Here is a 16,146-nt window from a genome sequence, read left to right on the forward strand (position 1 = left end):
CTGCTTCATTTTTACCAACAATTTTTTCAATGAGCATTGCTACCCAACAAAAATGTAACGTAAGCCACAAAAATAATTTAAAAAATTTCAGTAGCCACTTTAAAAATAACAGGTAAGATTAATGCATTTTATTAACCCAATACTACCAAAATGTTATCATTGTAAAATGCTACTGGGAACTGCCCTGTCTGGTTTCAGAAGCTGTAAACACCCCCCCCAAGGCTAAGGCTGAGTGAGAGACCTTGGGACCTTAAGCCACTAAGGAGACAAAGCTTATCTTCCTGGCAAGGGCTCTGCCTCTGCCCACTTTACCTCACCCTGTCTGGCCCCCAGTGGATGACCTGTCAGCCAATGACGGGTAAGATTACTCAAGGGAGGGATGACCTAAAACAGGCCCGGTCACGAAGGGGCTCTCAAGGAAGGACTTGGGAGGGCTATAGAAAAAGCAGGTGAGGGACCATCGCCCCAGGGCTTTGACACAGCCTGAGTCCTCATTCTGTCTGTAAGGAGTCTCCTAATCTTCTGGCTGCCTTACTTCCCCTGCCTGACTTAAGCAAGCCTGAAACAATGCCAAAGGTAGGTGTGGCCCTGCTCTGGAAAGAGCGGTTCGGCCTTTCTTGGGCCATCAGGCCTAAGAATGCATAAAATCCTGTGAAACCTGCTTTGCTAATGCCTTCAATTTAAATGCTAAGGGTCCAAGCATGAAATGACTTTGTTTCCCCAAAGTTTCATAGCCCTTTGGCTATCTGACCCTGACGCTCAATAAGTCCTGGAGTTCTGCGAATGTTATCTATTGTTTAATCATGTCTGCCTGACAATGATTGATGAGTTTTATGTATACACTCTGTATTCCTATGCAAATAAACCCAATAAAAGCCCACTGAGGAACAGGCTCCTGGCCCTTCTCTTTTGAGAGTTTGGCCACCTTTCCTCCCCATGCAGATCAGGTCTTGGTAGACTTATTCTTATCCGTGGTGGCGGTGGGCGTGCAGGCGGAGCACCCCCACAAAATGCAACCTATATAAAAAAAATTATTAGACAGTTTATGCCAGGCATATCCAACCTTTTGGCATCTCTGCACTACCTGGAAGAAGAGTTGTCTTGGGCCACACATGAAATACTATGTGACACGTAATCACACACAAAAAATCTCATAATGTTGTAAGTAAATTTATGATTCTGTGTCTCCATTCACAAATGTATGGCTCCATTCACAGCCATCCTGGGCTGCATGCAGCCTGTGGCCCACAGGTTGGATGCCCCCAGCTTTACAATCTTTTTTACATACTAAAAAAGAGTATGTAAAAAAGAAGGAAGTCCACCCACTTCAAAATCAGAAGTGTAGTTTATACTTGCATAACAGCTTAATCTGGACTACCTGTATTTTATGCTCAACAGCCTCATGCAGCTACCAGCTACTGTACCGGGCAATGAAGATCTAGAGTCTGTATGAAGTATGGTCTGTGGGCCAGCAGAACAACCATCATCTGGCACTGTGTGAGAAATGCAGAATTTCAGTCTACCTCAGACCTACTAAAACAGAAACTAAATTTTACCAAGCTCCCCAAGTGATCTAATTACACATGCAAGATTGAAAAGTACTGAATCAGACCATACATAGCTTGGGAGTCTTCACAAATTGGTACTGCCATTCAACCACTATGTAGTGGTATATTACTGACTAATATAGGACACTGTAATTAAATAACAATGGCTTTTCCGAGAGTCCTGTTTTCTCTATGCTGCTGTCCAACAGAACTTTCTGCAATGGTGAAAATATATATGCATTGCCCAAATGGTAGCCACTGGCCACATACAGCTACTGGGCACTTGAAATGTGACTGCTGCAACTGAGAAACTGAATCTTTTTTTATCCTCACCTATGAACATGCTTATTGATTTTAGAGAGAGGAGAAGGAAGGGAGAGAGAGGGGAAGAAAGACATCGATGTGAGAAAGAAACATGGATTGGTCGCCTCTTGCACGCTCCCTAAATGGGGACTGAACCTACAACCCAGGCATGTGCCCTGACTAGAAAATGAACCCACAACCTTTAGTTTATGGGATGATGCTGCAAGGGTAAAAAATCAACTTTTAATTTCATTTATTTTAATTCACTGAAACTTAAATAGCCACATATGGCAAGTAGGTAAATTACTAAAGACAGTGTAACTCTAGGAGTATTATTTACTCCTATAATTATTACCGTGTAATCTCTATTGGGGTCTTCAGGACAAATTTAGAAGGTTTTATTCAACATAACTCCTCTGATTGGCTGCATTTCTTTCTTTCTTATCAGTAAGTTTACTGCTTTACACTAGCAGAGGCCAACTTTGAAACTTACCTCTAGGGAAGCTTGATACAATATATAATTTTTTTGTGCTAACATTATTCCAGCTTATCATCAATTAACAAAACTAACATACCTACCTGCACAGTCTTTTTTATTCTATGGGAAGGACCTGGATACTCTGGAGAATACAAATCTGTGAGGAACAATGAGTTGATAAGCGTTGACTTTCCCAATCCAGATTCACCTAAAAGAAACAGAAGGGAAAAATCTGTTAAAGCCAGCCATGTGGACTTTAGTATTCATCTAATCCTATAATCAAACCTGCTCTATGCATGTACTTCTTGGTGGAACAAGAAAGTGAGATTAGAAAATATTCTATAAAGACTTCCTATTAGAATAAGCTCTTTGTCCTCATTTTCTTATCAAATTAGACCCATGTTTCCAAGGATTATTTTTAGCTTTATACTTTTACAATCTGTGTTCTTTAAATATAATATATCTGATGTAATAGCCTCCATTTTATGAGTAATGTATTGCTAGAGGTGAAAGTTAGTCATAAAGGAAACACTGGATTAAACAGAAATATAAATGTAATAATTAATGAATGACCAAAAGCAAAGAATCATACAACTATGAAAAATAATTATCTGCTGATAAAAAGAAAAATTAATAAAAGTGAACCACAAAAAAGAATTCTAATTTATCCACCCATACAGCCTAAATATAAAGGATACCTCTCTATAAACTGGACTCAAAAAAAATGATAGGCAATTACTTTTTATGCTGCTTCTGCTTGAGGCATGGGTGTAGAAATGGATCGTGTAGTCTTCTTGACCCTCCATGTCAAGTCTAATATATTGCACCATATGCTGTTAATTTTTATCAAAATATATATAATACGAGGCTAAAATAAATTATAAATCGTACTATAACATATGATCATATCATAAATATAATTATCTATGAATATGGCACAGGATTAAATAATCTAGTTATTGCTAGTTAGTTTAACAATCTTTCGCATAAATAACTGATTTCACAATATTAACCTTACTATTTCTATATCTAGGTTGAGTTTTCATATTGGTTCTCAAGAAGGTAAGAACCATTCTAGGTGGTCTGGGGCTCATCCCCTTTGAATGAGGGGAAATCAACTATTTCCTGTATGTAAAAATTTCAGAAATTTCTAAGTCACAGGAAAGTACATTATAGTTCTCTATACCTGGTTTTTTCTTAACTCTTATAACCAAAATAAAGGAGGAAGACTAGGATAAAACCCAAGCATTTGTGGATAATCAGAAATATCTACAATATTTTCATTTAGAAGCACAAATGAAAACTTTAGGTATTAATGAAAATATTTTTGATGTTAAATTTGAAAGGATGTGATCTTTCTTATAGTGTAGAGTAAATGACTCTATACCCAATTCTACCTATTGGTTTACAATATCTTTCCTAGGGCAGTGTTTTCATTGTACCTACAAAACAATCCTTTGAGACTGTTATTTACTACTGAGGGAAAAACCCTGACTGGTGTGGCTCAGTGGGCTGGGTGTTGTCTGGAGAACCGAAAGGTTGCTAGTTCCATTCCAGGTCAGGGCACATTGCCTGGGTTGTGGGTTGGGGAGATGCAACTAATCAGTCAATCAATGTTTCTCTCACACATTGATGTTTCCCTCTCTCACTTTCTCCCTCTCTAAAAATAAAAATGTTTTTTTAAAAATTAAGCAAAAATCTCAAGGATGTTAAGTGATTTACCCAAGGTAATGCAGCATTTTGGTGTTAAAACTTAGACGAAGTCCACCCAACATACTTCCTTCTGAGAATTTCTCCCTTACAGTAATAAAGATGGCTCAAGAATTTAGGGAAAGAAATTTAGGTACAGGTATTCATAGAATAGTAGTAGTAAATTCCAAACATTTTTACCTACTTCATATAAGTTTCCTAGAGTTTATATTAGGATAAACTTTTAAAAACTTCAGAAATACTCTGGTTCAAAAAGTCTAGCTTTTCCACTTACTAGATGTACTACCTCTGCCATTTATGCAACCTCACTTCAGTTTTATCAGCAAAATAAAGAGGATACTAATTATTGAGTAGTGGAGACTAAAGGAAATAACAATTAGCATCTAGTACACAATATTTCATTGAGTACTCAAGGTTTTTTTTTTAAAGATTTAATTTATGTTTTAGAGAGAGGAGAAGGGAAGGAAAAAGTGGGGGGAGAGAAACATCAATAAGACTTGTGAGAGAAATACTGACTGGTTGCCTCTTGCATGCCCCCAAATTTTAACTGAGGACCTTGCTGGCAACCCAGGCATTTACCCTGACTAGGAATTGAACTGGCAGCCTTTCAGTTCTCAGGCCGGCACTCAATCCACTGAGCCACACCAACCAGGGCGCGTACTCAAGTTTTAAATTCAGAACTTCCTGTCCAATTAGTCCAAACAAGGAGATTTTAGCCCTCTTGTAAAAATGATTTTTCAATAAAACTGCTTCAAACATGGTTATTTTAAAAATATGATCACACACAAAAATTAAAATTTGAAAATGTTTCATAAATACTAACCAAAATCAACTTATAAGCTCCTAGAATTGTTAGCATTTCTATTTGAGGCTATTTGATCTTTACTGCCATAATTACCTTGGAAAGGAATTTGATCAATTTTGTCAGCTAAGTTTTAAAAGGAGGTAGGTGTAAATTTCATATTTAGAAATTATATTGTCATAGACGACTAATACCTGTTTCTTTCTTCCTTTATTATCATAAGGGAAAAAATAGAATATAGTAATTATTTGTGTATTTTTATGTTTACCAAGTTACCTTCAACCTTCACAACTGCTTAAAAGAATTTAAACAAGTGATTTTATAGTTAGTAAATAAAACATGTAATGAAAATACATAAGGAAATTTACTATAGATCTGACTCTGGAGGACATGGTTTTCATACTTAAAAACAAAGCTATTTAAAGATCAATTATCTTTCTGAGAACAATGATCAAGATTTCTCCCTTAATTCTAAATAGCACGTACCTCATACTATTATAAAACTTATGTTTTCTGCTTTTTTATACTCAGTAAAAATCAGAAAACACCTAACCATACTTTCACTGATATTTTCCCTCATACATTTTTTTCTCCTTCTTTATTTAAACTCTTGACATTCACTGTATGAAATAGGAGTTTCGAACTCTGATCTAAAACTTAGCTATGACCAACTTTGATATGTCACCTGGTTTCTAAATAAACCCAACTTCTGTCCATTCCTAGACAACTCATACTGAAATTACTGGTTAGAGCTTTAAGATCCAATTCTGATTTAGTACTCCTGAAGAGTAATTGTAGCAACAAAAGACAGTTTATGTTGCTTAAAATCAAAATAAAAACATTTCAAGAAATTTTACCATAAGCTCTGGAGGCTAAAAGCATGTCAGAACAAGTAGTGAGTGTATGGAAAGAATCAGCTAATCTGCAATTTAAAGGGAGGTAAGTTCCCTATTCCACCAGCTTATATTTTATGCTGTTTTAGACTAATTTACCATGTGAACTCTGACTACACATTAACTAGGTGACCTCTATCAAAAAAAACACAACACAAGCCCTGGACGGGTGGCTCAGTTGGTTATAGCATCATTTTGATATGCCAAGGTTGCAGGTTCAATCTGCAGTTAGGGCAGATATGAGAAGCAACCAATGAATCCATAAAATAAGTGGAATGTCCTTATCACACACGAGATCACAATCAATAATTCACAAGTAGGGTCCCATTTGTACAGAAGAAATCATCAACATTTAACTAGTAAGGATTTCCTCTAGTGATAATTTTTCTTTTACTTGCCCTGATAAAGAACGTAGGATTACATTGAAAACGAAAAACAGTATCAAATTCTGAATATAAAGTATCCTTAGAAAGCAATGTGAAATACTGTATACTTTGCATGAAATATAATTCAGTATTTATTAAACACCTACTATGTTCCAGGCACAGAGATTATAAAGGTACATAACACAGAATTTCAAACCTAATGGAACTCGGAGACCACTAGGGGAGATAAACAAGTGAGTAAATGCTGTGAGCTCTATATTTAGATATGTTTAGGATGGTAGTCCTGGCTGGTGTGGCTCAATGGACTGAGTGCCAGCCTGTGAACCAAAGTGTTGCCGGTTCAATTCCAGGTCTAGGGCACATGCCTGGGTTGCAGGCCAGGTCCCAAGTAGGTGAGAGGCAACTACACACTGATATCTCACTCCTCTTTCTCCCTCCCTTCCCCTCTGTCTAAAAATAAACAAACAAACAAACAAATAAATAATATTTTTAAAAAATCAAATGAAATATTACCCAGAGAATAAACATATTTTTCAAATACCTACTGAATATTTACATATGTGATCATATATTTGGCTACAAAGAAAACCAATACTGAAAAACACAGAAATCTACAGATTATATTCTCACTACAATGCAGTGAAATTAGAAGTTAACAACAAAAGAATATCACAATCCAAATATCACAATCCGCATGTCCGCCTAGATATAAAACATCAACTCCCCTCAACTCCTCTTATCTGAAGATACTCACAAAATGAATACTACACATGAAAACCTAAGAGGTACAACAAAAGTGGTGTTCTGAGAAGCACTTGTGCTTAAACAAGCCTAAAGAAAATAGATCAACCTTCGGGGTAGCTCTCGTAAAAATGTTAACTGGTATGGCTTTTCAGAGACACAATTTGACAGCCTATCATAATTTAAGCAAATATACCTTTTGACCTAGCAATTTTACTTTTAGAAATTATACAAGCATTTACAATTGTGCCTAAAAAAAAAAACTTAATTAAGCATTGTTTCGAACTGTGGACATCCATGTCCACCAACAGCAGACTGTATAAATCATGATAAATATATACTATGGGATACCACATAACTGAAGAATGAGATAGCTCTTTATGTACTGACATAGATTTATGTGTGAGGAAAAAAACAGTCACAGAATAGTATTTACAGCATGGTACCATTTAAATAAAAAATATGTATCTACATGGAATGACTGGTGTATGTAAAATTATAGAAAAAGATAGAAGGCTTCTAACAACTTAATAATGCTTGACACTAGAGAAGGAAATGGGACTGAAGGAGAAAAAAGGAACTTCACTGTTATATTAAATATCTTTAGAATTCACATTAAAAAAAGTGAAAGTTTATTTTTAAAGACTTTTCTTTTGAAGGGGGTGGGAAACATACGTGAGACATATAACAATGGGTAAAAGGGTAAGATGGGAAACACAATAACCCTAAAGGATACTAGCCTCAAATTAAGTAAAAAGAAATGTTGAATGCAGTGAAGTTATACCTAGTGTGAACATAATTTATTAATTCCTCTTTAATAGTCATCTCCCTACCAAAATGTCACAAAACCTATAATCATAAGATAAAATATAGTAGCCTTGTCTTAATACTCTCGAGATGACTTATAACTACAATTGATTCTTGCTAATTGACTTCACTAAAGAGAAAATAATAGTCAACTAATGCAAAAGAGAATACTATAATTGGTCCCATGAATTCAAATTCTACTTAAACACAATTTATGAAACAACCTCAATCAAGTTTATCTCTGCATTATTTAGGAAATATTTAAGAATAACAGCATTTAGAGTTATACATTCTAGATTAAGAACACAAAATTATTCAACAAAATATAAACAGAATGTCTATGTGTAACATTTTATATTTTTTCCTAAATTTTTATTTATTGATTTGAGAGAGAAAGGGGAGGGAGAGAGAGGAAGTGGGGTGGGAGAGAAAGAAATACTGACTTGTTGTTCCACTTATTTATGCTTTCATGGTTGATTCTTCTATGTTCCCTGACCAGGGACTGAACCCGCAACCTTGTGAAATCAGGACAGTGCTCTAAGAACTGAACTACTGGACCAGGGCCACATTTTATATTAACTGATTTTAAGATCTGTTAAATGATCCAAGTTAAAGACCATTTTATATTTATTTGATTTTGAAATGCACTATATACATTATGCAGCAAAGTCATCATTTCTTATTTTACTGAATTTTACAGGGAAATAACTGAACTTAAATGTTTTCTAATCTTGTTAAAACAATATAGTGTAGTAAGACTTACAATTTAAGATGTTATATTTTTAATAAAAATTCTAAGAGTAACTAAAGTCTCTAATATTATACCTGTACTTTAACATTAGAAGCAGGTTAAAATAACCCATGTGCTCTTTATCTCTTAGAGCTGCCCATGAAAGCCATGCATATCCCATCACTATTTAAGAATATTACATTTCAAGCCCAGGAATAAAACATTCATGAAATGCTTGTTTGTGAGGTTTTGAAGAAAGTCACACCAGTGGTTATTTATAATAGCTACACCAACATTTAAAGATGGCCAATGGAAAAAAGCCAAGAGGCATTATCACAAAAAGTGAGAAGGAATTGCAAGGAAAAGTGGTAACAACAGCAAATAAGAGGTTAAAGAAAAAGTGACCTAGGGACAACAAGAAGGCCTTTTCCTGACCTTTAATAAAAGCAATTTTATATTAAGAAGTCAAATGGTGATAAGTTAAGTATTAGATGGGAAATTCAAAAGTACAGATTTATTCAGTAAAATTTGAAGTAGATAAAATTGTTATTCAGGGAGGGTGCTATTGTTTTGCTTTTTAATATGCTTATCTCCAGTTTACATTGGATACTGATTATTTCCAAGGTTCCACACATATGTGGCCTGGGATTTGCTATAAGACTATTTCATCTTCTCAGACTCTATTAGGGTATCCTTTGACATAAAGACTATGTGCATGCTAATTCTAAACTGCAAGCTAAACAGGTCCCCTATGACCTGGTTTTGTAACTATCTAATTATACTTACTTACTCTAATTATAGTAGTGGACCACTAGCTTCAGAGTTAAATAATTCTGCTATGTAGCTAGTAGCAAACATTCCAACCAACCACTCAATTACATCATTCACTGAGTGGATTACCTCATTCACTGAGTTAAAAAGTTTTTACTCCCTATACACCTAAAGTTGGGAGGTCTTAAGGAGGATATTTATGGTATTTCTTGCCATACTCATATAAAAGTACTCTTTTTATAGTCCAGTTCAAGAGGATAACTACCTTCATTTAAAAAAAAAATCCTCTTGTTAGCAGAAAAAATCTAAATGTCTACATGAAAATTTTTTGTAATTATTTCAAAAATGGATCAACATAGCCCTGGCTGGTGTAGCTCAGTGGATTGAGTGCGGGACTGCGAACCAGACAATTGAGGTTCGATTCCCAGTCAGGGCACATGCCTGGGTTGCAGGCCAGTTCCCAGCAGGGGACGCACGAAAGGCAACCATACATTGATGTTTCTCTCCCTCTCTCCTTCCCTTCCCCTCTAAATAAATAAAATATTTAAAAAAATAAGAATATTGTTAAAAAAAATGGATCAACATAATTTTGTGGTTAAAATATCCTGTCTCACTTAGGCTAGGGTCTGCCACCTCCTGGAGGCTGTCAATCAAATTTCTGTAAGTTCTTCTACTAAAGTGAGAGAGCTGAAATCAACAGAACTCCCCAGGCTTCTTCTTTGTTGGCATAGTTGCCCTTCATGAAGATCACGCCCAAGGTAAGTATCAGGATGCCGGTACTCAGCACATGTTTCTCACCATGCAGCATCCCATCATAGGTGAGGCCCATTTTGATGGGGAGGCCATAATAGTGGTTTGTGGGATCCCCTTCCTTCATATCAAGGCCAAAAATGATCTGTGAGCTCAGAGGCTCTCAGAAGATCTCAATGAAGTGGTCTTCATACATTTTTAAAAACTTGATTTTAGATAAGAGGGGATGGGGGAAGCGGAGAGAGAGAAGAGTTGATTTACTCTTGAGCAGGGAACATATTCTACAAAGTGATGTTAAGGAGTGCCTTTCAAAGCTGAAGTGAGTTGACTTTGATCTTCTGAACTAGACACTCATAGATTCTTTCAAGTTCTATAAATCTCATATGCAAAACTTTATATACTGAGGACCAACAGTGGGTTGCTGAATCACACTGGTGATTGTGTGAATCTGCATTTCTTTAAACAAAATTCAAGTATACATAGTAATGACATCCACAATAAATGAATTATTATTAGTGGTAATATGCTTAATAAAAGGACAAAAAAATTTCAAATCAAAGGCATGCAAACTAAAATGTGGAGCCTTTCTCTAACACTACCTTACTCATGTCATTTTACTTTATTTGGCATTCTTAAGGATTTCTACTCAATACTGGCAAGGATGAGACAAACAAGAACATTCACATGTCTGTAGTAACTATGTAAGTTGGTATAACATTTTCACTTCACATCCTTCATCATGTCTACTTCTTTCTGGGAATCAAACATGTAGGGGGAAAGACTGCAAAAAAAAGCCCCACTTCAACAGTGTATGTAGGGGGATGGAGAGGACACTTTTAGGTAAAACAAGGAGACAGGCTGGGTATACTATAATACTCCTATAAAAGTAATATTAATCAACCATTGAAAATCACTTTTGAAAAATCCATCTGACATGAGCAAATGTTTGCCCTAGTGTTAAGCGAAAAATATATTTAAAAATAAATATGGTAATTACAGGTATGCATTAGAGACACAAAAAATACACCATAATAGCAATGGTGATCTCCTCTCTCTTTAAAAAATTCCACCTATTCCTCTGTAGCACATTTCTAACAGAAAACCATTTTGTAATTGAGTCCTTTCTCTGAACATTAACGATACTTTAAAGCAGCACTCCTGAATCTTTAAATGAGCAAGGAGGAGGGAGGAATGAGTGTAAGGGGGATAAATGGTAATGGAAAAAAAATACAATAAAGTAAACAAACTTTAGAATGCAGAGCCAGGGGCAACTCTTGTCAAAATGCAGATTCCCTGCATTTCTGGGATGAACATCTTGAATAGGCAGTCCAGGTTAATTTTGATTAAAGGTCTCAGAGAAACACAAACTTACCCACTTTTGTCCTATATGAAAAAATTATTTTTGATATTCAAAGTTAACATCTTAACTGTCAACTTTTAATTAAAACTGTTTCTAAGATTCTTTATATCACTGACATTAAGTACCTGACACACTCAAGGGAAAATAAGATACTCAAAAGGTCTGCAAGGGACAGCCTTAATACTGTGGCAACTATAAAGCAAGTACACCCTTAAGACTTATTGGCAATGTCACATAAGTAACTTGAGCAAAATACTTTAACTTAATATATTTACTGAAATGCACAAGATAGGCAAGTATAATATATTTTGTTAACAAGAATGTAAACTACTCATCTTAATCTTATTTATAATGGGGGAAGAACAAATACTTAACCATTTTCAAATCAGCTAAATCTAACTCTCACTAGGAAAAAGCTTTGCCCAGCCATCTATGCTGAATTGCAAATTGAGAGCACAACATGTGTGTCCTGAAATGTTTGTAATTGAAGGAGTTCAACAAAGCAGAAGTTCAAAGTAAGGATTAATCAACATTTAACATATTAGCTGCCATATGATTCTCAACCATCTCTGATCTTTGTCTTCTCTTCATCTCTGGTATTCGGATCTTTCAATTAAGTCATAAAAATATAGTAATACATATATGCTTACAATAAATATTCTGTTTAGTTTACAGACTTATTAGGCACATTATTATATATACAGTATTTATACAAGGCACATTCATGTACACAATCTCATGCCCCCATGAGGTGGGGGCGATTACACATAACAGATGGCATTATTGTCCCAATGTCTCCACTCCACCAGCCCACGTCCTCAGGTCCTTAGGGGTGCGGCTCTTGTTTTTAATCTCTGTGCAGTTCCTGGTTCAGAAAGACTTGGTAAATGTTTGTTGTGATAAGGAAACTGAGATTCAAAGTGGTCTCTACAAGGTCAGAAAGCTCATTTGTGGTAGAAATTGGAGATTAAAATTAGGCTAAATATATTCTTTTTGTAACACCACTATGCTTAGTATTATAAAATAGATTTAAGTTAAATATATAAGACTGATTTTTATAATATGCTAAAAATGAATAAAAAGCATTAGTATAACTAGTTCTTTTACGAAATCACCAAAATATAATATACATTTGAAATTTAAGTACAAGAGAGAGCTACTGGTTTCAGGACTTGATCCTATAAGGCAAATAAGACGTTAACTCCAATAAGCCCAAATAATAACTCTCCTGCCTCTTTATACCTTTAATGAACATTGCTTTAGTAATTTATAATTACTTTAGTAATAACATTGCTTTAGTAATAAATAACTGCTTTAGTGAAGCAATTATTAAACCAAATTGTATGATGTATTTCCCTGGAAATTCCTTTGAGCGTGGTAGTGGTTGTCTTCATTTTATATCACCTGCTTAGTCCATAATTCTTAGCTCTTTACTACTGATCAGTACATTTTACCTGAATTATTAATCATTCAATTAAAATCTAAACCTCCAGACCACGACAAGAATGCTATGGAAATAGCACCATTATGTAATTACTGTGATTACTACCACCTATAACATAATAAACAATTCATAGTCTTCTATCATAAAATCCTGAGTTCAGAATGAACCACAAATCTCAATCCACAATCCATTCCTTGATATACATAATTTCCTTATGTTTATCATCTGCTTACTTGACAGTTGTAGGCAGTGCAAGAACAGAAGAACCAAAGTCTAAAGCTTTCTTCCTTCTAAATATTAACCCATTTGTCTCCACTGTTAATATAAACCTGAAGGCCCTCCAAAAGTTCACCAAACTCAGTTTGTCCACATATGTAAATTTAACATCTACAACACTATACATACCTGCAAATAATTTTCATTTCCAAGCTAAAATTCTCCAGTTAATCTCCATTAGTCATTTTTTCCCCGATGGCAGCCAAAAATTACAATTTTACTGATTTTTCTACCTTGTTTTAAGAATTAAAAACCCAAATTTCTTCTATTTAGATATTATTCAATTCTACAATAAAAGTAAATGTTTGTTTCTAAACCCTTCAAAATTATTTCACCTTTCTCTTCCACTTCCCTTCCAAATTTTCAGTCCAAAAATCATCATCTGGGGCTGAAAAAGGCAGGTGCGCCTGCCATAAGGAGAGTCCCAGTGGTCCAGAGAAAGGTGCCAGAGCCTGCCAGATGAAGGTTCCCAGGGGGTCTGGGAGAAGACCTGAACCCACGCAGGATAAGGCGGGCAACTCTATGCGAACAGTGACCTGACATTGGTAGCGCAGCACTGGAAGAGGGTAAGCAAAGCCACTGCACAGAGAAGGGAGAAGAAGAGTGTGGGATATAAGGCAGAAGATTAATTATATACAGGGGATGGGTCAAATAAGCAAATGTATTAAGATAATAGTTTTTCACAATCAGGACAACTAGAGAAAAGATAAAAAGAATGAACTGAAACCGAAGCTATCAGTGTAAATTTAATGGTTTTCAATATATATAGTTAGATACAGAGGTTATATATAGATTGTCCTTCGATTGAGGACGGGGTAAGAAAGATGCAGCACACGTACACAATGATATACTACTCCGCCATAAGAAAAGATGAAATACAGTCATTTACAACAACATGGACGGACCTTGAGAATATTATGCAAAGTTAAGTAAGTCAGTCAAAAAAAGCTAAGAACCATATGATTTCACTCACATGTGAGATACAACACTGACGCTCGTGGACACAGACAGCAGTGTGGTGGCTGCCAGAGAGAGAGGATGAGGTGTGTGGAAAGGGCCTAATACATGGTGACTTTATAAATGGTTTGACGTTAGGCAGCGGACACATGGTACAATATACAGACCTAGTATCACAAAAATGTACACATGAAACTTTTATGATCCTAATAACCAATGTCACCCCAATAAATTTAATTAAAATCTAAAAATACTATGCAAATATTAAAATCATAGTTAAAATACCTACTGCAGCATTATGATGATATCAAACACAGCAAATTATTCAAATGTCAAATGAGAAAGCAATGGCTAAAATCTGAGATAGCCACAGTATTATGCGGCTGTCAAAAGTAAAATATTGCATATAAATGCAGCAAAAGATTAATGATACATATCTCTTGCTAATTAATTTTTAGTTTTCTAGTCTTTCTTGATTTTCATGTATTTTAGGTATTATTATGAAAAGTCTCCTTTTAAGGTGTATGTCTTCCCTAGTGACTCTAAATAGATACCACCATGTTTATTTACTTCCTAGAAAGTAACAAATTTGGTTCTGGCCAGATAGCTCAATTGTTTAGAGAGTCATCCCAATACACCAAGGTTGCAGGTTCAATCCCCCATCAGAGAATATACAAGAATGAACCAAATGAATGCATAAATAAGTGGGCCAACAAACCCCTCTCTCCCCCCCACTTCTCTCTAAAACAAATAAGTCTATTTTAAAAAGAAAATAACACAATCCGTAACTATTTTACATATTGTTTTCTTTTTTGCCTATCTCCCTAAATTAACAAAAACCCTAGTATTTTTTCTACACAAGTAAATAATTATTATAATTTATAACTAAAATAATGTAGTATTTGTATAAGAACTACAGAATATGTTAAAGATTAAGAAAGAGAAGCAACCAACCACACATATTTTTTAAAATTGAGCTTGTAATAATGGTTTTGGGAGGACTACTTAACCATTTAAAATATAAACATTAGATTCCTGACTCAATCTCATGTCTAAAAAACCTGCAGGAATTTAAGATTGTAAAATAAAAAAAGTTTAGACTATGTATTTTAAAACCTTGAATCCCCAATAACCTTGAATCCAGCAGGACATCAACAACAAAAAACATAAGAAAAAAGATTGCATGAACAATATAAAAATCAAGTTAATATAAGAATTCAGGGTACTACAAGGAAGAACAAAAAGCAGGCTTACAGTTGCTCGTATGGAAAATAATACAATAATTAATAACAAAAGGATAAACTGTGTTTCACATACTCACAACTGTAAACCTACTTTTGACCCACCTTGTATACTCAACCTACATAAGCCATTAAAATCTAAGACTGAATCGTATCGTCAAAAGACAATCACAGTTTGCTGCCAAATTTTCAAAAACAATCACACAACATTATACATACATACAAATGAAAATACTATATGATTCTATGCTTAAGAGACATCATCACTGGGTGATATGTTTTGGTAATATTTTTATTTTGCTTTTCTGCATTCCTAATTTATAAAAACAAAGCATTATCTTTATTACAACAGCACTTTTTAAAATATACAGATGAAAAACCTAGAAAGAATACAAAAATTAAAATAGTGAACTTGTGGAAGTATGTGATTCCCCTCTACCTCAAACCTTTCCTGCTTTGGTTAAATTACTTCCTTTAAATGAGATAAAATTCACACAACAGAAATTTCACCACTGTAAAGTATACAATTCAGTGGTTTTTATATTTACAATGTTGGGCAATCATTACTGGTTAAATTACTCATAATTTTTAATAAAAATAAAACAAAAATAAGAGTTCAAAAAAAGTGTTTTTTAATATTATTGGAAGCATTACAACTATCCAACATCTTATTTTCAGAACTAAACATAATACCAATAAATGCCCCAAACCCTAGACACAAAGTGAGCCAATACGACCTGTCACGTTCTTCACATAACTGTGGGGTATTACTGTAGCAGTTCAAACACCAAAAAGAAGGTGGGCGGAAATGACAACTCTGACAGTCACTGTATATGCTATCACTGACTAAATACCTCCGAAACTTTTGCTGATAAATCATATACAAAAAATATATTACGATAAGCCTTGAATTCCCAAAATGGCCAAACCAACATGCTCTAAACTCCCTT

At 34.8% G+C, this 16,146-nt stretch overlaps 1 protein-coding gene across 3 annotated transcripts in view; it reads right to left on the reverse strand.

The window, feature by feature from the left end:
* SEPTIN7 (septin 7) overlaps window positions 1–16,146 on the reverse strand; it is an 87,434-nt gene that overhangs the window by 37,389 nt on the left and 33,899 nt on the right. For all 3 annotated transcript variants that reach the window (XM_053661649.1, XM_053661651.1, XM_053661646.1), the window contains one exon: window positions 2,430–2,536. In XM_053661649.1, the coding sequence (XP_053517624.1) occupies window positions 2,430–2,536 (107 nt within the window). The remainder of the gene's footprint in view (window positions 1–2,429; window positions 2,537–16,146) is intronic.

This window comes from Artibeus jamaicensis, unplaced genomic scaffold (assembly GCF_021234435.1).
Source record: "Artibeus jamaicensis isolate MK-2021 breed Jamaican fruit bat unplaced genomic scaffold, CSHL_Jam_final contig_1016, whole genome shotgun sequence".
NCBI classification, from domain to species: domain Eukaryota; kingdom Metazoa; phylum Chordata; class Mammalia; order Chiroptera; family Phyllostomidae; genus Artibeus; species Artibeus jamaicensis.